At 37.3% G+C, this 24,394-nt stretch overlaps 1 protein-coding gene across 1 annotated transcript in view; it reads left to right on the top strand.

Moving 5' to 3' along the window:
• The first annotated feature begins 4,139 nt into the window (after window positions 1-4,139).
• LOC120071055 (DNAJ heat shock N-terminal domain-containing protein) overlaps window positions 4,140-24,394 on the top strand; it is a 28,026-nt gene continuing 7,771 nt past the window's right edge. The window contains exons 1-14 of the mRNA XM_039023062.2: window positions 4,140-4,621; window positions 4,727-4,796; window positions 4,983-5,025; window positions 18,298-18,375; window positions 18,445-18,529; window positions 18,611-18,693; window positions 20,098-20,155; window positions 21,686-21,796; window positions 22,013-22,070; window positions 22,466-22,562; window positions 22,920-22,955; window positions 23,129-23,265; window positions 23,485-23,555; window positions 23,663-23,716. Of these exons, the coding sequence (XP_038878990.2) occupies window positions 4,468-4,621; window positions 4,727-4,796; window positions 4,983-5,025; window positions 18,298-18,375; window positions 18,445-18,529; window positions 18,611-18,693; window positions 20,098-20,155; window positions 21,686-21,796; window positions 22,013-22,070; window positions 22,466-22,562; window positions 22,920-22,955; window positions 23,129-23,265; window positions 23,485-23,555; window positions 23,663-23,716 (1,135 nt within the window). The 5' untranslated portion in view covers window positions 4,140-4,467. The remainder of the gene's footprint in view (window positions 4,622-4,726; window positions 4,797-4,982; window positions 5,026-18,297; window positions 18,376-18,444; window positions 18,530-18,610; window positions 18,694-20,097; window positions 20,156-21,685; window positions 21,797-22,012; window positions 22,071-22,465; window positions 22,563-22,919; window positions 22,956-23,128; window positions 23,266-23,484; window positions 23,556-23,662; window positions 23,717-24,394) is intronic.

Raw genomic sequence — 24,394 nt, 5'->3', positions numbered from 1 at the left:
GTAGTGCCCTTTACGTTCCAAGTCTTCTATAATATTGCCGCTCTTTAAGTTTGAAGTCAATTTGCAACTACTGAATCCAAAATAATCACCATTCTTAACACCCCTCATGAATTTTATCATTTATTTTCATATATGTTCTCCTCCCCTTTCCCCATTCAAACTCACTTCCATTTCTTATCTACCGACCCAATTCTTGTTTATTAGTGCTTCTTAAAATTTCTCCCAGTCGTCTCCTGAAAAAAGAATTTAAAAAAATAAAGAAAATGAAACTAAATTTCCTACGTAATCAAAATTTAAATATGAGAATAACAAAAATATTTGTTAGTGTTATGAAATAATTCTACTAATCGACATTGTATCAAAACTTAAACTTAAAGATACTATAAATGTTTGATTTTTTTTCCTCAAATAAATACGTTAATAAACAATAATAAAGCAAAATTTAAATTTGAAGATAACAACCACACTTTTTTGTCGGAGAAAATAAGTTTAGGGATATCAAAGCTTCATTTTGGCATAATCCAATATTTTCTTTACAAAAAACAAAAACTTCAATTATCATTTTACCTTTTCGTTGGAGAAAATAAGTTCCGGGATATCAAGGCTTCATTTTGGCATGATCCAATATTTTCTTTATGAAGAACAAAAAAAATTAATTATTATTTTACTATTCTTTCTATTATGAAATTATGAAAATAGAGATGGGGCCAAAGAAAACATGAAAATTTGGAGGAAAGTTTGCATTTATTCTTTGAAAAACATCTAGTTATTATATGAAGGGTTGTGTACTATTGGTAAGAGATGTGTCTATATAAATTTTGATTATTATATGAAAGGATATATCGAGGAAATTCCATAAAAGTCGAAAAGGTGTGATTATCCATTATTATGCGAAGTTAAAATCAAATTACATAAAATAAAGTAATACAATTTTTTTTTTTTTTTGTTATTGCATTGTTGGAAAGGTATATAATTGAAAAAGAAAAATAAAAAAATATCAACAAAATCTCCCAATGGCACCAAAAAAAAAATGTTATTAGTTATAAGGGGGTGTGAATGTATTTATAAAATTAAGTAAAATAATTTTGGTTAAAGATATTTATAAGTAAAATGAACTTTATTAGGGTGAGCCACCATATTTAAATGGATTGTAATTAGGTTAAGAAAAATAAGAATTAAAAGAATATAAACCCACAATAATTAGATACAAATAAATTAAAAGAACAAAAATTTAGTAAAACAAAAGAAAATGCACATTACAAAAAAGGAAGGAGGTTGAATATAAAATTAAGAATTACACAATTAAAATTTAAAAAATTAAACCAAATTCCTATACGATGTTCCCTCAAATTTTAACCTTTCTCACTATATCCCTTTATTTTCTAAAATTTTTTTTATATAAAAAGCAAATATATAATGACAAATCACCATCACCAATCGATCAAAATTCATTTTGCTCGAATTTTACTCTAATTTTACTATGTCCTCGGTTTAGAATGAACATATGACTAATTAAGTTGTGAAACACTTTGTTCAATTTATTTAGCAAATACTTTTCATTCAAATTTAAATCTCACATCAAATATTCTATATGTTTTTTTCCCTAATAGAATAGAATCCTGAAGACAAACCTATCACTTCAAAACTTTCTCAAAACACAATTTTGGGGTGGAGATAAAATTTTTAAAATAAAGAAAGACAAAAAAAAGATGAATCATCGTACCTCTTCATTAACTTGGTAAAATGTTTTCCTTAAAAATAAAAAAAAATCAATCTTCATTATTTTTAGAAAGATTTTGCTTCTCAGTCTTGTGGAGTTTGACATTTTACTATGGTAATGAATGCATTAGCCATCAATTTCTTTATTTTTATAGGTACATCACACACCTATACATTTGAAGAGTTATATCTCATCGTCATCAAACCCAAACAATCATGTCCCTTCAATATCAACCGACACATGAACTACTATTTAGTTGAAGAGCCATCTTATCGAGTGCAAGAAAGGAATTATTGAAATATGTGAGAGCAAAAGGGGAAGGAGAAAATTTTCCTCTTATAGCCCTTTCAAGGCCCATTTGGATTAACTTGAGAAAAAAGTATTAAAAAAATCATTTTTATTTAAACACTCTTGATAAAAAGTGATTAAAATACACTTGAAAACCTATTTTGAGTGGTTGGCTCAAATTTCTTCTATAATAATTTGTTTTTTAAATCAAACACTTAAAAATGTATTCGAAACACACAATAACATAATATAGATTTTCAGTAGTTTTGTCATTGAAAACAATTACACTTATATTTTTAGTCTACTTTTTCAGTAATTTAAATTCAATTTCTATATTTGTAATATATCTTAAATTTGGTTATTTTAATTTTAATAAATCTTGGAAGTAGTTATCTCATTTGTTTAGAGTATAAATATCAAAATAGAATGAAATTCAAAATGTAAAATAATGAGACCTAAATAACAATTTATATCTATTCCATTCAGACATAGATAGGATATTTAAATCACATCTGTTTTAAATTTTGTTCATTCTAGACAAATTATAGAAAATAAAAAATGAATAATTTACCATTCAACTTTATTAAGTTTTATCAATTTTCACCAAAATTTTCAATTTCATCCTATTAAAATCAAATCTTATACCCGCTTTGGGATATAATTTCCATTAAACCCATCACAATTTTTAACAAAAAAATTTAAAAAAAAAATCCTTTCACAAATTAAAATCTAAACTTATACATGTCTTACTACATTTCAAAATGTTACGTTTCTACATTTGTATTTTGACTTTATTTTTTATTTAGTCTCTAAACTTCAATATTTTACACATTTATTCTTAAATTTTTGTTAAGACTCACTTTTGGCAGTTCACATAGCAATAATTAGAAATTAGTGATAACTAGTTAATTATAATTATCTTAAGCTTTTCAAAGTTAATCAATAAATACCATGATTAAGGATAGAAAGTGAATATCTAGTAAAAATTTAAGGTTAAAAGTGTCGATATTAAAAATTAAAGACCATATAAAAACAAAATTCAAACTTCAAGATAAAAGTGTAACATTTTAAAATCAAGAAATTAAATTTGTACTGAAAAATAGAAATTAAATTTAAAACTAGAGTACTAAGAAGATAAATTTTCATATATATACAAAATGTCAAACAATTTAAAAATCAGTAAAAAAAAATACTGATAGACTTCTATTAGCGCCTATCAATGACAGACTTGTATCAGTATTTATTAGTATGATATCAATGATAGACTTTTATCAATTTCTATCACCGATAGATTTCTATTAGCCTCTGTCAATAATAGATTTGTATTAATTTCTATCATTGATAGTATCAATGATAGATTTCTATCAATTTCAATAACTGATAGACACTAATAGATTTATATCAGTCTCTATCCGTGATAGAATTGTACCAGTTACTATACTGATAGACGCTGGTAGATTTCTATCAACGTATATCTTTGTAGAACTCAAATTTAACATCCAATTTTAGGGGTAGATTAATTATAATACTACAACTTAATTTTAAGAACCAAATAAAATTAACCTAAAATGTTCAAAATCTCAAGCGACAGAATTGGGCTGCATGGATCTAAGTAGGGGTGTTTGTGGGTTGGGTTGGGTTGAAAGACTTTTTAGACCCGACCCAATTTTTTGGGTTGTAAATTTTTTCAACCGAAATAACCCTTATTAAAAAATGAACCCAACCCATCCCAACCATGAAATATTTGGATTGGGTTGGTTCGGGTCATTTATTTAAAAGTTTGTTATAAAAAGAAGTAAAATGTAAATAGGTAAAAATCTAATTTAATTATATTCATATATTGAATTAAGATTAATAATTCAATTTCAATTTATATAGTGGAAAATTTATTTTCAAAGTGCAAAGAAACTACTTTTAAGAGTTGTTGAAGAATAAATTATTCAAAAAAATATTGGAATTAAATAAAATTAAAATAAATATATGTATAAATATGTGTTATAAGTAATAAAAAAATACATTTTTAAAGTTACTAATAAATTCGGGTTGATTTAGGTTATATTAGGTGAACCCATGAATTAACCTAATCCATAAATTTTTTATTTATTTGAACTCAATTCAAGCAGTATGGATTGAGTTGGGTTATCGATTTTTAGAATCGAGTAAGAGGGAGAAAAATCGGAAAATCCCCTACTAAAAATGTATTTTTCCAACAAATTTTCAAAATTTTAATTGGGCCGGCTCAGCCCAGTCGATTATTGGGATTTCCGAACTGCATCTCATTTGCAACTACGCACAGGGACGATCATCATTTTCATTGCTCCCGCGTTGTACATACAAAAGCGCAATCCCGATTGCCGTAACTGCTTCAGTCTCACTGTTCCGGCGAAAGAATCCGGTGAAAGCCTATACGCCATCGTCTCCTGCGTTCCCGCCGAGGCTCTGCAGCTCAGATTTCGTAAATGAGTAATAAGCCTCCCGCGAAACCGGCGGTGCCGACGTCCTCAATGGCGTCGACTATCAAAGCCTACTCCGTGCCGCTAATTCTCTTTTCCGTAGCCGTATTTTACCAGCTTGTTGTTATTCCCATCTCCTTCCCTACTTCTCACTACGACGGTAAGACAATTTCATTATAAAATTGCCTTATATGATGAATATGCTCTGTAAATTTCATTTGCTTTTTTCTTATTCACTGATTATTTGATGGCCTGTACACTGTAGTTTTGGGAATTAAGAGGTATAGTTCCGTTGATGAAGTGAAAGAAGCATACGGAAAACTCTCGATTAAGTGGTAAATTGTGTCTTCACTTTTCTATTTTGGTGTTCTTCGTGTCATTGTGCATTCTGCTTGGTTTTACATCATTAGGCTAGACTGTCCGTTCACTTATCGTTGCGAATCTCAAACCTGATAAAGGATCATCTTGTGAGAAATTATGGTAATTACACAACAATATCACTGTATTTTTTACTATTTCAGGGAGTCAGGAATGGAGATTCCGGAGGCCATGGATTTTGTAAAGGTCAGTCGTTTCATTCGTAACTCGTTCTCCAGTAGTCGCATCCTAAATCATCCAAAATTTTAACTTAGGGAAATCCTGTTATTGATCCAATTTGATAATCCTTTTTTGTCGTGCATGTGCATGAAGTTGGATCTTCAGCCATTGCTTTTCTCCCGAGTGATTGGTCGTTTAATTTGCATTTTGTCTTTTTTGGTCACTGCGCTCCTAGAATTTTGAATAATATGTGAGGTGAAAGGACATTTAATTGGACAAACTGCAAATGAGTGATTAATTAATATTAGGTCTGCACTAGACTTGGGGTGGCTGATGGCATAAGTGGTCGGATTTGTGGTCGAGTATGGTGGGTTCGAACTAGGTCTATAGCGTAATTGTTCTTTTGAGTTCATTTATCCAAAATTTGTTATCCATTCAATCACGCCACCTCAGTCCAATTTTATGTAATCGAGTGTCATGTCAACATTCCATCAAAATTGCAAGGATAGTTCGAAGTTTAGGAACATAGATGAAAATTTACTCAATAGATAGAATTATAAAAGGTACTTGAATATGAAACTTAACTTTTTTTTGATAAGAATGTAACTTAACTTGATAGTACTGTCGAAGTTAGTTTTCATTTCGTAACTTGGTATGAAGAGAAGGATTACTTGTTCAAGTGTTTTCTCCTGATTCAAATGCAAGCACTACAATTTAACTTCTAAAACATTCCAATTAATAAGCATCGATTTAACTTCTAAAACATTCCAATTAATAAGCATTCCCGATGCCTGCATTTGATTTTTGCCGGAAATGTTAAGCTGTACTTTGTCTCTTCTACATATGATATAGGTTTGCACTTCATTATTGGAGAAACAAGTTATGCAATGTGATGAAAAATAGAAAGAGAAGGAAAATGGGGGCACACACAGGGATATGTGGAAAACACTAATACAAGGAGAAAAAACCATGATACAAGTTATGCAATGTGATGAAAAATAGAAAGAGAAGGAAAATGAGGCACACACAGGGATATGTGGAAAATCATAATACAGGGAGAAAAAACCACGATATAGAGTTTTTCTTATTAAGATTTGATACACCAGATACATAGAGGCTACATGTTTAAATAGAAAACAGGGAAACCCTAGAGTACAGTGAAAAGACAAAAATTCCCCTAGGGCCAAAATCCTATTTTCAACACTCTCCTTCAAGTTGGAGTGTAGATATCAATGAGGCCCAACTTGCTAATACATGAGTCAAAGATTTGTTAGGGAAGCCCTTTTGTAAGAATATCTGTAATCTATTGACTGGAAGGAATATAGAGAATACAAATGTTGCCACTGTCAAGTCTCTCCTTGATGAAATGCCTATCAATCTCCACATGCTTCGTTCTGTCATGTTGTACTGGGTTGTTCACGATACTTATTGCGGCTTTGTTACGACAGTAGAGTTTCATCGGACCGTCATGACCTTGATCAAGATCACTTAAGACCTTTTCCGACCAAATTTCCTCACATATCCCCAGACTCATGACCCTGTATTCAGCTTCGTACTTCTGGCAACAACTCCTTGTTTCTTACTCTTCCACGTAACAAAGTTATCCCACACGAAGGTACAGTATCCAAATGTCGACTTCCTGTCTACCATAGAGCCTGCCTAATCAGCATCCGTGTATGCCTCGATGCACTGTTTGTCGGACTTTCTGACATCAACCCTTTGCCCGGAGAGGTTTTTAAATATCTCAGGATGCGCTCCACTGTTCTCATATGTTCTTTGTAAGGAGACTGCATGAACTGACTAACTACATTGACCGCATACGCAATATCTGGTTTGGTATGGGAGAGATAGATTAGTTTCCCAACAAGCCGCTGATATCTTTCCTTGTTAACCGAAGCACTGTTACTCAAGTTACTGAGTTTAGCATTAACTTCCATACGAGTGTCCACTGGTTTACAACTTGTCATACCTGTCTCCTTATGTAAATCTAGAGTATATTTTCGTTTAACCGAAATCTCTTATTTCGACCGAGCCACTTCCATCCGAGAAAGTACCTCAATTTTCCGAGATCCTTGATTTCAAATTCCTTAGCCATTTTCCTCTTCAATCTGTCAATTTCTGAAGCATTAACACTTGAAATGACAATATCATCTACATACAAAATCAGAACTACAATTTTTCCGGATACTAATTTCTTTGTAAAGAGGGTGTGATCTGAGTGTCCCTGATTGTACTCTTGTGACTTCACAAAGGTAGTGAATCTGCCAAACCAGGCTCTCGGAGACTGTTTCAACCCATACAAGGACTTCCTCAGTTTACATACTCGATGATTGAATTGTTTCTTGAACCCTGGGGGAGGACTCATGTAAACTTCTTCTAATTCTCCACTAACTTCACGTCAAACTGGTGGAGAGGTCAGTCTTTATTAACTGCAACTGAGAGAAGAACCCGAACTTGTCCAGAGGATCCATCTCTTCAACGGGTATAAAGGCTGGTTGCAGTGCTCCAAACCTTATCCATGTTGGTAGTCGCTTGTCTTATGAGTGAATCTCGATCTATATCCATGGTCTATTTGATTGAAGCTGAAGGATGACTCAGAGAGATGGGCTCCTTTATCCTATAAGATATATGATTATATGATACCACCCCTACCTCCTTAAAAGTCAAATCTTCATATTTCTACGTGTGATTCTTGATCTTGAATAGGAATCCTACAGCGATGGATAGTTTGAGTTTGACAGAGGGCACCGGTTCGGAATAATGTTAGCCATGATCTACCTTTCCCTTATTAGATTCGGATTCGGCTTTGTAATCCTCTTCCTCAAGGAAGGAGTAGGAGTCGAGAGTCAAGTCAAGAGTAGCCATCAACATAGAGCGAGTTGAGTAGATAGCAAAGAGGGAAAGAAAGCACGGGTGAAGAAAGCCTATTCTATTTTATAGCCGTCCTCCAGAAAGGGCATATCGGGGAAGAAAGCCCATTAGAATCCAGAGAGCTTATGCAAGCTCTTATTCTCCTAGGTAGAAGGGAGGAGGACTCAAGGGGCCATAGCCGCATTAGCAGTTCGCGTAGAATAAAGGTCAAGGAAGTCAGCTCTCAGGGCGAATCAAGGTAAACATTAGAACACACATTCTAACTTGCCTAGAAGGATAGTCTTCCAGAGGGGACAAATACTTCTCTCCTTACACTCGAGCTAGCTGCTCAATTGTTGGGCTAGATAGACTTACAGGGAAGGTCAATGTAATTGACTGTCTAGGGATGGAGTTACAAGAGGGGTCCTATATTCAGTCGAGCTTCTTTAACTTTACTACTGGGGAGAAAGTCTCGGAGTAATCTATTTCAAAGGTCTGAGTGAAGCCTCTGGCAACCAATTTGGCCTTGTACCTATCAATCGTTTCATCGGGCCTATATTTAACGGTGAACACCCACTTGCACCCAATTGCCTTTGTGTCCCTTTGGAAGGGTAACATGGTCCCAAGTGTAGTTTTTCTCAAGCGCCCCCATTTCCTCTATGATTGCAGCTCTCCATTTAGGAATCTCCATCGCTGCATGTATATTGCTCGGTATTGTAACTGTGTCTAGGCTCGTAGTGAGGGCTTTGAACACGGGAGACAAGTTGCTATAAGACAAGTAACTCTGCAGTGGATACTTCGTGCAAGATCTCGTACCTTTTCTTAAGGCAATAGGAAGGTCAAGAGAGGCATCATGGTCTTTCTTCTCCTCTGACTCCCTACTGCATTCAGCCTCCTGCTCATGTGTCTTATCTTCTAACAGATCTCTTCAACCTTCAACAATGTTCTCTGCTGGAACAGGTTTTTCACAACTACCATCACTTGTATCAATCACATTCTCAGTACAGTCATTGGTGCTGTCATTGTCTTCTCTGTCTTTACTCACATCATTTTCAACACAAACATCGTTTTCAATATAAATGTTACCATTATCAGGGATAGGATTACTAGTACTTGGAACTGACACCCGTCCTGACTCATGGACTGGAGCCAGAGAAGTAACAGGCGGCGATATTTCCTTCATGAGATTCCTCCTATAGTACGTGATCCATGAGACTTATTTGGTAGGTAGAATGAGTTCGTTGATACTTATATCAGGAATAGGTTCAAGTAAGACTGACAGACTTGGACCCCAATTAGTCTCTTCACTAGTACTCTCCCCCTGAAGAGGACTAATGGGAAAGAAGGGTTGATCTTCGAGGAAGGTCGCATCCATTGAGACAAAATATTTCTGGGAGGAAGGATGGTAACATTTGTACCCACATTGATGAAGAGGGTATCCCACAAAGACACATTTCTGAGCACGGGGGGTAAACTTGGTTCGACTAGGACCATGGGTATGGACGAACACAACACACCCAAACACCTGAAGTGGAACATTAGAGATAAGTCGATTATCAGGATAAGACTCTTTGAAACAGTCTAAGGGAGTTTGGAATTTTAAGACCTTGGGAAGACATTCGATTTATCAAATAAGCTGCTGTTAGAACAACATCTCCCCACAAATAGGATGGAAGAGAAGTTGACAACATAAGGGATTGAACAACTTCGATAAGATGACGGTTTTTCCGTTCGGCTACTCCATTTTGTTGAGGAGTATACGCAGACGAACTCTGATGGACAATTCCTTTAGAGACTAAGAATTCCCAAAAGGAATTATTAAAAAACTCCCGATCATTGTCACTTTGAAGGATAGCGATTTTTGCATTGAACTGGGTTTCTATAGAACTGTAGAACTGTTTGAAAACCGACATGACTTCAGACTTATCGGTAAGAAGAAAAACCTAAGTTAATCTAGTGTGGTCATCAATGAAAGTTACAAACCATTGTTTGCCAGTGGCGGTAGTAACAAGTGACGGACCACAAACATCGTTATGGAAGAGGGTGAATGGTTTGGTAGGCTTATAAGGCTGAGGTTTTAGCGAGATACGAGGTTGTTTAGCTTGGACACACATATCACAATTCAAGTTAGAAAAGATTAACATTGCGAAACAGATGAGGAAACAAATATTTCATATAATGGAAACTAAGATGTCCAAGACGATAATGCCATAACATATAATCAGTTTCAGTGGTAGAAAAACAAGATGAAAGTAAACTAGTCCTATCACATATGCTAGATGAAGCATCTTTAGTAAGGAAATAGAGTCCCCCATCATGTCGGGCAGTGCCAATCGTCGTCCTCGAGTTCAGGTTCTGAAAAACAACAGCATCAGGTGAGAAAGTAACTCGACATCTCAAATCCCTTGTAATCTTGCTAACAGATAATAAATTATAAGAAATTTTAGGCACATGCAGCACATCTTGAAGAACCAAACCCTCAAAGGGTGACAAACGACATTTCTTGGCCATAGGGGCAAAGGACCCATCAACGATTCTGATCCTTTCATTCCCAGCACTTGGATGATATAAAAGCAAGTGGTCGGAAGAGCCAGTTAAGTGGTCTGTAGCCCCTGAATCTAGAATCCATGGCTTGCTACCGGTTATACTAACAAGACCAAAAGATTGAAGAGTACATGATAGGGTGATCACACTTACACCCACTGTACTAGAGTTACTCTGATTGGTTTCTTGATTCTGAGGTTGAGGACCTCCAGTTGCCGATTCGCCTGCCAATGCTCGTTCAGAGCCTGACTGACATCATTTACTATTAGGTGGACGGGCATGCAGCTTCCAGCATTGGTCTTTAGTGTGCTAGGGTTTTTTACAGTACACACAAGAGTTGGCTTGCCATTTTGCTTATCATTGGCAGGACCTGACGCTTTAAATGCAGTAGAGTTAGTTGGCGAAACCAGTGTATTATTCATAGCACTAGACCTGTTTTCCTCAAGGCAAACTTCAGAGCAAATTCCCATCAGGGATGGTATCAGATGGGTTCCTAGTATCCGACTCCGTACTGTGTCAAACTTAGAATTCAGCCACACCAAAAAGTTATAAACTTGGTCGGTCTTAGACTGGTAATGTAAGACTCCCCTACACGGACAATTCCAGACCATCTCTTGACATAGGTCTATTTCTTGCCAAATAAGAGATAGCCTTTTGAAGTACGCTATAACGTCCATTGTTCCCTACTTGCATTCATGGACTTGTTTGCGTAAAGTTGTTAAAATATAGAAGAAGAAAAGAGAATAACAACGCACAGTTACGTGGAAACCCTAGTACAGGGAGAAAAACCATGATATAGAAATCTTTCTTATTAGTTAATTTGATACACTGAATACACAGGAACACAACGTATAAATAGACAATAGGAAACCCTAGGGGCCTACACAATTACATAAATGCCCCTAGGTTAATAACCCTATTTTCAACACTCCCCCTCAAGTTGGGGCATAGATATCAACAAGGCCCAACTTGCTTACACAATAGTCAAAGCCCTGTCTTAGTAACCCCTTTGTAAGCACATCTGCAACTTGCTGATTTGAAGGAATATAAGGGATGCATATGTTTCCACCATCCAGTCTCTCCTTAATGAAATGTCTGTCAGTCTCTACGTGTTTAGTTCTGTCATGTTGAACCGGGTTATTTGCAAGACTGATGGCAGCTTTGTTGTCACAAAACAATTTCATCGGAAGCTCATTATCTTGCTGGAGATCTGATAACTCTTTCTTCAACCAGATTTCTTCACATATCCCCAGACTCATGGCGCTATACTCAGCCTCAACACTACTTCTAACAACGACCCCTTGTTTCTTACTTCTCCAGGTGACTAGATTACCCCAGACAAACGTACAATACCCAGATGTCGATTTTCTGTCAACAACAGAACCTGCCCAGTCAGAATCAGTGTAGGCTTCAACAGATCGTTTATTGGACTTTCTGAACATCAGTCCCTTGCCAGGAGTTCCTTTTAGGTACCGAAGGATACGTTCAACTGCTATCATATGATCCTCACAGGGAGCCTGCATAAACTGACTGACAACACCTACAGCATACGAAATATCTGGCCTTGTGTGAGACAAGTAGATCAACTTCCCGACTAACCGTTGATACCTCTCTTTATTAATAGGAACTCTATCATTTTTCTCACTGAGCTTCGCATTGTACTCTACTGGTGTGTCAACAGGTTTACATCCAGTCATGCCTGTTTCCTTTAGTAAGTCTAGAGTGTATTTTCGTTGAGAAACTGAGATACCTTTCTTTGATCAAGGCACTTCCATTCCCAGAAAGTATCTTAGCTTACCGAGGTCTTTAATTTCAAACTCTTCGGCCATCTTTGTTTTGAGCCTCATGATCTCGCATCATCATCCTCGGATAAAACAATATCATCAACGTAGACAATAAGAAGAGCTATCTTCCCTGATCTCGACCCTTTTGTAAATAGAGTGTGATCAGAATGTCCCTGAACATACCCCTGTGCTTTCACAAAGGTTGTGAACCTGTCAAACCAGGTCCTTGGAGATTGTTTCAACTCATATAGCGTCTTTCTCAATCTGCACACCCTGTTTTTGAATTGACTCTCGAACCCAGGAGGAGGACTCATATAAACTTCATCTTCAAGTTCCCCATTCAGAAACGCATTTTTAACATCAAATTGGTGTAGGGGCCAATCCTTATTTACGACAACTGACAAAAGCACTCGGATAGTGTTTAGTTTGGGCACGGGAGAAAAGGTTTCAGAGTAGTCTACTCCATAGGTTTGAATAAAGCCTCTTGCAACAAGCTCAGCCTTGTACCGGTCAATCGTCCCATCTGATTTGTATTTTATAGTAAACACCCATTTGCATCCAATTGTCTGGTGCCCTTCAGGTAGAACCACCTGTTCCCAAGTTCCATTTTTCTCGAGAGCTCTCATTTCTTCCATAACAGCAGACCGCCATTCTGATTTTCCCATCGCAACAATTATGTCATTTGGAACCATCTCAGTGTCCAGACTGGTAGTGAAAGCTTTGAACTCGGGTGCCAGATTACTATACGTCATGTAACTATGCATAGGGTATTTAGCACATGAACGAGTGCCTTTCCTCAGAGCTATAGGAAGATCGAGCCAGGCATCACGATCCTTCAACTTTTCAGGCTTCTCACCATGATCGGTTATCTGTGTATCAGGGATTTCAGTAGTATCCTCCATATCATCATTAACTAGAATCATTTCATTCTCAGCTGTCTCCTCTCCTGCCATACTTTCAGTATTACCATTTCCTTCGCCCTTATCTTGCTTGCATTTATCAGTCTCCATACACACATCATCATCATTAGTTTCAGGAATATATGTATCTGGATCTGATGGCGGGTCTGACTCATGTACTAGAGCCGGTAGTTCCGGTTCGACAGGTGACACTGCTTCCTTCTTGAGATTCTTTCTATAGTAAGTTTTCAAGGAACTTGGTTGGTAGGAAGGATCGGGTCGTCATGCCCAGAACTAGGCTTAGACGAAATATGAATAGGAGCTGACTCTAAGGGACTGGCATGAGAGGACCAGTTAGTCTCTTCACTCATGTTTTCCCCCTGAAGATGACTAACAGGAAAGAACGGCTGATCCTCGAGGAAGGTGACGTCCATGGAGACACAGTATTTACGAGATGACGGATGATGGCACTTATATCCACGTTGATGAAGTGGATATCCAACAAAGATACACTTTTGAGCACGAGGAGTAAATTTTGTGCGGTTTGGACCATGAGAATGAACAAAGGCAATGCAACTAAAGACCCGAAGGGGAATATCGGAGATTAATCGAGTGGTTGGGAAGGACTTTTTAAACAGATCCAAGGGAGTATGAAGGTTGAGAACACAAGAGGGCATTCGATTAATGAGATGGGCGGCAGTAAGAACGACATCCCCCAATAGATATGACGGAAGAGTGGCAGATAACATATGAGACCGGGCTACTTCCACCAGATGACGATCTTTCCGCTCGGCTACTCCATTCTGTTGCGGAGTATAAGCACACGAGCTTTGATGGACAATTCCCTTAGAGACAAGAAAATCCTTGAAGGAGGTGTTGAAGAATTCTCGCCCATTATCACTCCGTAAAATTCCAATCTTCGCATTCAACTGAGTCTCGACAGTTGTATAAAATTGTTGGGAAATGGATGACACCTCAGATTTGTCAGTGAGGAGGAAGACTCAAGTAAGGCGAGTGTGGTCGTCTATAAACGTGACGAATCAACGTTTACTGGTGGAAGTGGTAACAGGCGAGGGACCCAAACATCACTATGAACAAGAGTAAAAGGACTTGAGGGTTTATAAGGCTGAGATTGAAAAGGAACACAACTTTGCTTGACACGAATACACATGTCACAATTTAAAGAGGAAGTATTAATATTGCGAAATAAATGCGGAAACAAATACTTCATATATTGAAAATTTGGATGTCCTAAACGGAAATGCCACAACATAAAAGTCATTTTTAGAAACAGAAAAATTTAACGACATAAACCCAGTTTGATGATCATCTCTAGAGGAAGCATCTTTAGAAAGGAAATAGAGTCCCCTATTGTGCCGGGCAGTGCCAGTCGTCATCCCCAATTTCAGATCCTGAAACAAAACGGAGTCAGGTGAGAAAATTGCCTTACACTTTAGATCCCTTATAATTTTACTGACAGACAACAAATTATAAGAGATTTTAGGCACATGCAAAGTATCACGTAAAACTAAACTGTCAAACGGGGAGATATGACCTTTCCTTGCAACAGGGGCAAAAGACCCATCTTCAATTCGAATACGCTCATTTCCAGCACTCGGGTCGTAAGAAATGAATAGATCTGAAGAATTGGTAAAGATGATCTGTGGCCCCTGAGTCCACAATCCAAGATTTTTTACCATTTATATTTTATACTAATAAGGCCAAACGAAGAAAAATTACCTAATTGTGCAATAGCACTCACTCCAACCGTACTCAAACTGTTCTTACTGTCAATAGAAGACTGCTTCTGAGTATGTTCATCTGCTGAGTCACTCACTAGGGCACGAACAGTATTAGATTTGTCATGAGACTGTCGTCGCTTGCTGTTTGGAGGTTTCCCGTGCAATTTCCAACACTTGTCCTTTGTGTGCCAGAGCTTTTTACAGTGCTCACACACAGGTGGGGTTTCTTTTATCACCATCAGCATTGGGCGACTTTGCAATGAAGGCAACTGCATCAGTTGTAGTAATAAGATTATTCATGTCGCATGACCGATCCTCTTCTAGCCGTATTTCGGAGCAAACTTCTCTGAGAGAAGGTGTAGGACGTTGACCCAATATTCGACTACGGACACCATCGAATTTAGGATTTAATCCAGCCTAGAAAACACATGGTCTGCTTCTTCAATTTTCAAGTATTGAGCCCCGTCTTGCGTGCAGTTCCAGACAATCTCTTGAGATAGGTCCATCTCTTGCCAAAGTATTGATAATTTGTTAAAATATGATGTAACATCCATGGACCCTTATTTGCATTCATGGACCTACTTGTGAAGCGTATATAGTCGAGAGGCATTCTGTCTCTTTGAGTACAAATCCCGTGCAACCTCCCAGATATCCTTGGCGGTTGCAGCATACAATAATGGTCTGCCTATTTGAGGTTCCATACTATTCACGAGGACAGAGCGTAACAGCGAATCTTCCACTTTCCAGATCCGTTCTTGAGGATCGGTACCAAAATTTGTGATGCCCTTCCAAGGCTATCCTGATTAATTGGGATCAGGAGAAATAATTCTGGCCATTTAATTTTTCTCCTACAAGAAATCCTGCATAGTTGCCCATCGAGCCAGATAAATAAGAAGCATTTGGCAAAATAGAGAACGAATTTACCGGATTCTCTGAATAGACTGGTTGAACCGGTTGGGGATTTGCGCCGAATATCCTATCTAAGTCTGAAATCTGTTGTTGGAGATAGTCAACTGTTGTCTAACATCATCTGGGCATTGGGTCGAGCCACAAGTGGCTGGAAAAGGAGGAGCCACCGACTGTTGGAAAGATGTAGCTCGTTGCTTTAGATGGTCCTCGTATCTGCCCGACGCACGAGATGGCACCAGCCGGTTGGAATGCTCGAGCGAAGTGCTAGGCGCGGCTCCACGACAATTGATCTGACCGGCGCGAGCACGATCAGCGCGGATGGCAGCAACCCACGGCTGGGCTCGACTGGATTCGTCTCTGTCCGATCGTCGAAGACATGGCTGGGCTCGATCGGATTCGTCTCTGTCCGACTGTCGAAGGCAGCGCCGCTCTGGTTTCGGTCGCCGATCGTGGCTTCTTTCTGGTGCGGCGGCTCCCATCGACTCTGGCTCTCCATCGACTGCAGCTGGATGGTGGAAATCAACTCCGGTAGGGCTGCTTGAAAACACTCCTTCACGGCCGATCGAATGGCTGTCTTCATGTCAAAACTTGAAGTTCCATCGGCAGAAGACGACTGTGGTTGGTTCTCTTCCATAACGGCTAGGAGTTCGTCGCCTAGCTCTGATACCATGTTAAAATATAGAAGAAAAGAGAATAACAACGCACAGTTACGTGGTAACCCTAGTACAGGGAGAAAAACCACGATATAGAGATCTTTCTTATTAGTTTAATCTGATACACTGAATACATATGGACACAACGTATAAATAGACAGTAGGAAACCCTAGGGGCCTACACAATTACATAAATGCCCCTAGGTTAATAACCCTATTTTCAACAAAAGTATAGAGTCAGGAAGCATTCTGCTGTTTGGAGTAAAGCTTTTGTATAGCCTCCCAAATGTCCCGTGCAGTGGCAGTATATGGTAAGGGTTTGCCAATTTGAGGCTCCATACTCCCTGCTAGAATAGATCGAAGTAAGGAGTCTTCTCCCTTCCATATACGTTCTTGAGGGTCACCCGTTCTCGGTTTCGATATCTTGCCCATTAGATATCCGAATTTATGACGACCCTCGAGGGTCATTTTTATGGATTGAGACCAAGAAAAGTAATTATGACCATTTAATTTCTCCCTTACAATAAAGCTAGCAGAATTTCCTATTGCCCCAGAAAATAAATTTGCTGTAGATAAGGTAGGGAAAGAGGACTTCCTGAGTAAGCTGGTAGACTAGAGGGGAGTTCTGATCGGGCATCAGAGGTAGCTCCAAGAACCTCTCCAAGGGTAGTCATCTGTTGCTGAACTGACTCATTCTGCTGTTTAATCTGGAGTTGAAGTTGAGCGAATTGTTCCTGGATATAGTCAATTTTTTGTTCTGGATATGACGAAGACGCGATTCACCTATCTCCAATCTGCCACTCACGGGAATTCCTTGGCTGAAACCGCTACCCACACTTAGTTGGAAAGGAGGCATCGCGGCTGGAATAGGGAAAACTGCAGGTGCGACTGGGCAAAGAACGCGGCTCGGGTCTGAAGATTCGCGGCTGGCTGGGATGTCAGCGCTGGAGCCGAATAGCTGGGTCTGCACTGGAATTGAGCGGCGGCTGGGGACAATCGGACGTCTGCGCTCGGCTGGAGCCAGTCCAGAAGGCTTCGATTGGGTGGGCCCCGGATAGATTGCTTCTGTCTTCGATCGGCTGGTTGCTGCTTGTGGAGCTTCTGTAGCCGCCGTCCTGTGGCTGATCCAATCGGTCGGCTGGGTCTGTTGGTTTCTGACCCAATCGGCTACCTGTCCTTCGGGTTGGGTTGCTCCAATCGACTGATGAAGATGAGGTAAGACCGTCTGAAAGTACCATTCTATGGCTATTTGTACGACAGCTGCAATATCCATGGTTGTGGTGCCAGATGGCACTTGTGATTCTCCTGTTTGATTTTCCTCAACGGCGGCCAGGGTTTCATCTCTTTGCTCTGATACCATGATAAAAAATAGAAAGAGAAGGAAAATGGGGCACACACAGGGATACGTGGAAAACCCTAATACAGGGAGAAAAAACCACGATATAGAGTTTTTCTTATTAAGATTTGATACACCAGATACATAGAGGCTACACATTTAAATAGAAAACAGGGAAACCCTAGAGTACAGTGAAAAGTTAAAAATGCCCTTAGGGCTAAAACCCTATTTTCAGCGCAATGTATCAAACAATTTATGCTTAGCTGTTTAGGATCTTCTTTAGGCCTTGGGTCTTGACCCTTGATCTGTTTTTAACTTCTATATATTGTGTTATTGACGATTACCTTTGTTTCCCCTCCCCCCCACTCCCTTTTCTCTTAACCCCAATATTGATCGTTTGGCATGAACTATGTCTGTTAACAAAAATTTTGTTGTTGAAACTGTCATAAGTAATATTGTTTGATCTCCGTCATGATTATTAACTAATCATGATATGTTATACTATGTTTCTCCATGTACATTAGCTAGTTGTCTTATGATGGGTTATCTGCAGTAAGTTTTTAACGAGGCCATGATTTGCAGATTCAATATGCTTATGAATTGCTAAAAAACAATTTATGGAAACGCAACTATGATCTTTTTGGCATCGACGAACAATGGGTGAGTAGTTGATATGGTATTTCACCTTTGTTAAATTTGTTTCCTTAACCATTAACATCATGGATGCAGGGTGTTCTAGAAAAGGTCAAAGTGCAATATGCCAGAGAAAAGTTTTCGGAAATAAGTCTCCCATTGTTAGATGAAGTTCCATTAAGTGAGTTCCATTCACAATAATAACAAAATCTAATAGATTTGCTTTTCTGAATTGCTGATATACATGCCCTCAATGGTGCAGATACTGAAGATCACAACCTTAACTTCATAACATCCAATGATGTTCAATCTATTTTTAATGATGATAAGCCATCACTAATTATGGTAAAATCCTACTTAAGAATTTTGCAGTGCATGTTTTCTAGTTTGTACACTATAAGTGGAGTTTTTCTTTTGTATCCCTGCTTTTTTCTAGGAAGGTCTTCTAGTTTGAGATTCCTAGATAAATGAACGGTATTATATTTCACTCAAGATCATGTGATTCCTTTTATATACTTTTCATCTTATTATTTAAGGATGTAGAGTTCATTAGTTATTACACTTTTTGTTTTACATTATAGACATTATAGACTAGTATATTTCATTCTTAAAATAAAGTTCTCTAAAATATGTAAATGCGTAAACAAATGAAATGACCAAAAGAATATCAAAAACAGAAAACATATGTTCTTAGGCTCAAGATTTAAATGTGTTGGACCTTGGATTATAGGGGACTTGATCGGGATCTTCCCTTGAAAATACAAAATAGCATCTAATTAGGGTCTATTGGAAATGCTATTATTGCTTTCCAAATTCACTTATCGAATATTTCAATAGGGTGTAAGGAAATACAAGGAAAGATGAAAACATTCTATACTCAAACCAAGAAATAATGAAAAGAAAATTTAATTGGCTTGGATAAAAGAAGAACCATAATCACAAAATGTTAGACAAAAAGTATGCAATATACTACGAACTTAACATCCATGTTATGTAGGAAGGTGTATTTATGAGCTAGAAGGATCTCAAAGGTTTAGAATGGGTCTATAAATAGGCTTTTATTTGCTTTTGGAGGACAATATATTTTCTCAACAGGAAGGTAGCTATATTTCATTGATAGAATGGAATTTACTGGGAAAAAGTGTATAAAAGCAAAAGGAGGTACAATACGCCGCTCTATGGAAAAGATTTTAGGGAAAGAAGCAGAAACAGTATTTTTGCCAGTCTCTCCCATTCAATGGTCATAATTAACCACTCTCTCCATACAATAACTCCAATTGCTGCACAAGTTGAGAGGAACTGTTTGTAAAGCAAGATACTTAGAATTAGTGTTATTCTAGTTTTACGATGTACTGTAGGCAATTACAGTTATCCTATCATCTCTATTTATTACTCATCTAGAACTTACACTGTTATTATTTTGAAGTGATCATTCAAGTTGTTTGCTTGTTTTCTTTCCACTTTTGAATTTTATCCATTCTCTATTCGTGTTCTCTCTTTCCCCATCCGGTTGTTGAGTTATTTGGTTGAATGTGTTGACTTTTTACTTTTTCAAGTTCCTGACTTGGTAATATTAGAGTTAAAACGGTGTACCTGGCCAATGTATTGCAATATTAGTTTCTTGAATTGGGAGCTTTTAAAATCTTTGAGAACTCCCTAATTTCTTTTCTTTTCAATAAGTAAAAGATTATAGTGATAATTACGTAATAGTTTGGGTTCTAAATTTCTGATTGTTGAAATTTGTTTCAGTTGTATTCATTTGGAAGCAAACTCTGCGTTCAATTTTCTGATGTATGGAAACAAATTGGTTTGTACTTATCTCTTCTTTATCTTTGTGAGAGATCATAATATTCATTTAACTTCCTTTTTGGTCTTAATTCGTCTATTCTATTTTTAGTTATCAAGTCCAATTATCTTTCTTCCGAATGTTAGTTCTCATTCTTAGTTCTTGGACGTTTGTGAATTCAAATACTATTGGGAAGTACTGAAAAGACACAATCAGGGTTGCTTGGCCTCTTCCATTATTTCACCCTTCCCCTCTGATTTCTGTTCACTTCTGACTTCAGACCCTGTCCTTGCCCATTACAACCATTTATTAATTAAATAGCACTCATGGTCGGCTCATGTACTCTTATGCGTTGAAGATTATCTTTTCCCTTTAGCTCCTAATGCTATACCATTGTAATCGTTGCCTTAGTAGCTTAGCACCCAAATGGAGAATGCAACTGCTCTATTAGTGAAAAGCATGTGAATAATTTAATTTCTGCAGGTAGGTTAATTAGTATTTGAGTTTGATTTAGTTTCAGCTCAACTTCTTAAACCTTTTTTTTTTAAAAAAAATAAATTCACGATGACAGAAATCCCTGGTCTTTTGTTATTAATTGTTTTCTCTACCAAAATGTAGTTCTGGATAAGCCTGAATTGGCTACTCTAGTGTGGGCAGTGCCATTCAATATCTATTGAGCAATTGTGAGGGTTCATGTTTTGTGTTTGTATTGCAAAAGAATGAGTTATGACCATTGAATGTCTTTTTAATCTTTTTATTTTTATTTATAAGAAACAATTTCATTGATGTATGAAATTTACAAAATGGATATAAATCCTTGGAACTACAATAAGTTTCCCCAATTCTTAAGAAGGGAAGCATTTGTATAATGTATATGAAACAAAAAGATTTGAGCTTTTTACACCAAGAAATAGCATAGTTAATGGCAAGGTCAAAGAAACTGTCAAAAGGATGAGCCCTATCCATGAAGATTTTGTCCCTTCGGGGACATCCGATAAAATTGGAACTATCCATGAAGATTTTTTGGTTTCTTTCCTTCCACAGTACTCAAAAGAATGCACATGAAATATGCAGCCATAAAAGAGCTTGGATGTTCTTTTAAGGGTGATCCCCAAGAGGATGGAGCTCGAAATGACATAACTTGCAATTGCTTAAATATTATTTATTTTTGATATCCAAAAGAGTACGGGCCAGCTTATGCACACCTTGACTAATCTTACGGGACAACCCGCCTGACCTACAACATTTGGATGTCAAAGAAATTCATAGGATATTAAATCCTAGGTAGGTGGCTACCATGGATTGAACCCATGACTTCTTAGCCCTTTGTCAAAGGGATGTTCCCTTATTTACCACTAGACCGTTGCTTAGATATTATTTATTTAGAAATGTTAAATAAGCAGACAAAGATATACTGATGCTAAGAAGAAATTCCTTCCCTGTACGTTCCCCCTACCTCCTTGGGCAAACGAATATACTGGCACAAATGATTCACTACTTTGAGTAGATTGAAGTAAAATTTGTTATCTTTTCATATATGTTCATTCTCAGTTGCTTTGCTGGATGGAGTTGCTAATACTGCAGTGGTGGAGCTTGGGGAAGCTCAACTTGCTGCTTATCTTGCAGAGAAAAAGCCAACTGGACAACCATTCTTCAGGAATGGTAAGTTAAATTTTGTTTCCAAGTCCTAGATTCTTTAAAGGTATGGAACAGTGTAAGCTTGATTAAACTCCTTTTTGTCCTCAGAGAACATCTATCTTCTATGGTAGACATCTTTTATTAAATCTAAATGGCCCTTAACTGTACAATCAATTTTGGTTTTGATTTATCTTGGAGTCTCATTCAGCTTTGTATGTTCTTCATTGGATAATTATGCAGGACTACCGTCACTTGTTGCCTTTCCTCCCGGTTGTAAATCAACTGATTGCATTAATAGGTGAGTGAGGTTTCAATGGGGTTAAAATTTCAAACTAAACAAACTTAGATTGTAGTTCAAGTGCAGAACTTTACCGTTTTGGAAAACAAACAAGTATACTAAAGAATTGAATAACCCTAGAGAGCTAGGCTAGTTGAAAAAGCTTCCAGCTGGCCAAATCAACGAGGGATATGTAATTATGTTTAGTGTTGAAAGTTCAAATGTAAGCATTTAACTTTGTTTTTTTTTCAAGAAAAAAGAAAATATTTATTTATATATATAGCAACAACTTTCATTTAGAAAAAAAAAAGAAAGAAGAGTCATACGTTGTTGCTTTTTCAGAAGGTTACTTTTAATTTCCTCCTTACGCTTTTATTACAAAATTTTTCTAAATATTTGAACATATTTCTTCCTAGGTTCGATGGAAAGCTTTCTTATGATGATATTACAGATTGGTTTGCAACAACCGTACTGTATCTACCTCGAATCCTTTACTACTCAAAGGACACATTGGTAATATTCAGAGTCTCACGGTGTTATTTATGTTTCTTTTTTCAATGGTTCAATGTATTGTCTGGGCATGGTATTCTGTGTTACAGTATAGCAATTCTTGCACATAGGCTGTAGCGTGGGGCCAAATTGGGGGGCGGGGAGCATGGTAGGTTGTGATCTGTAATTGTAGTGCTGTAGCCCTTTAATCTCAAAAGTTTGTAATTTTTCATGCAAGAGAGGCATAACTGGATATATTGTAATCTCTTTTCGGAATGACCTCTTACCCTTTACACATTGCTCCTTCGGTTTGTAACTTGATGGTAGCAATTTCCTTAATTATTCATATTAAAATGAATTGTGTATCTTGTTCACTCTCAGGGACATAAATTTTTGGCAAAGAGTAGTCCCCATAAGGTATCATTTATTGCTTACCATTCTTGGCCTCCTTTTTTTTTTTTTCTTCCAACAATAGACGTACTATTTACATGTAATTGTTGCTAATGTATTGATTTGAGACCTGCTTTTCTTGAGTTGCAGTGAGTTTCTAATTAGCTGATATAAATATACATCTTTCTACTGGCAAATAGGTCAAAGTTATTATTTTCTCAGAAACTGGAGAACGTGCTGCACCATTCATACGGAAAACTGCAAAGAACTACTGGGATTCAGTTTCATTTGCCTTTGTGCTATGGCGAGAAGAGGATTCATCCATCTGGTTGGACACGTGAGTGCATGATCCTCTCTTTAACTTTGATGCACAGTACAATGTATGCTTAGTTATAGTTCATTTATATTAAGTTAATTTTATTTTTAACTGTAATCTTCATCCTTTTTGGTTACTTCTCTTAGATGGGTTCGCAAGCATTAATTAATTTATTATTACTTTTTTAAATGGGATTTTGTTTCAATCAGAATTTGATGGAGATTTTGTGTTTGGACTTAGGTTTGGGGTGGAACTTGCACCTGCTATGGTATTCATGAAAGATCCAGGAATGAAGCCTATTGTGTACCATGGCATGTCACTTCTTTTTCCATGGCTTATTTCATTTGTGTGCATTTTCCACTCTATTCTATGCTCTGTGCATTGTTTGACTAATCAAACGTGCACTTCTTGCCATCAGGATTTGTTAACCGTTCCTCGTTTGTACAGCTCATTGAACAGAATAAGCAACAAGGTATTATAGTTTCTTTAGATTCTCCTTTTAAGTCAATTATTTGTTCTTTTTAATCAATACTACATTGCTGCTCTTCTTGAGACTATTGTAAAAGAACACAGAGGATTTGGGCCCAGAAACATAAAATTCAGTGGCTTCTGGAGGGTGAGGAAAACTCGAATTTCTTTCATAGATGGGTCTCTACTCGGAAAAGTAAGAACTTCATTTCTGCCCTGGAAAGTAGAGAGGGTCGGATTCTCCTTAATGAGGACGAGATCGTGGATGAAATCTTAGATTTCTACACAAACCTTTGCGGTGCTAAAATTCCCCACCCCTTTACTTTTGAAGGGTCGAATTGGAGACCCCTCAGCACTACTGATTCTTTATCCTTGGAGGCCCCTTTTGAAGAGAAGGAGATTGGAGACACATTTTTGATTTGGGGAATCTCAAGTCTCCTGGCCTTGATGGCATGGCAAGGGAGTTTTATAAAAAGTCCTGGAACATCTTGAAGCTTGATATTGTTAAGGTGTTCCAAGAGTTTTTTAAAAATGGTATCATCAACAAGCATTACAATGAGGCGTATATTTGCCTCATCCCAAAAAAGAAGAAAGTCACTGGGGTTAGCGACTTCAGATCCGTAAGTCTTGTGACTTCTCTTTATAAGATCATTTCCAAGGTTCTTGCTAATAGGTTGAAGAA

The sequence above is a fragment of the Benincasa hispida genome, chromosome 2, assembly GCF_027475165.1.
Source record: "Benincasa hispida cultivar pf3 chromosome 2, pf3_genome.v1.1, whole genome shotgun sequence".
NCBI lineage: Eukaryota > Viridiplantae > Streptophyta > Magnoliopsida > Cucurbitales > Cucurbitaceae > Benincasa > Benincasa hispida.
The sequence above is the reverse complement of the archived record's forward strand: the minus strand, read 5'-3'. Positions and strand labels throughout refer to the sequence as shown.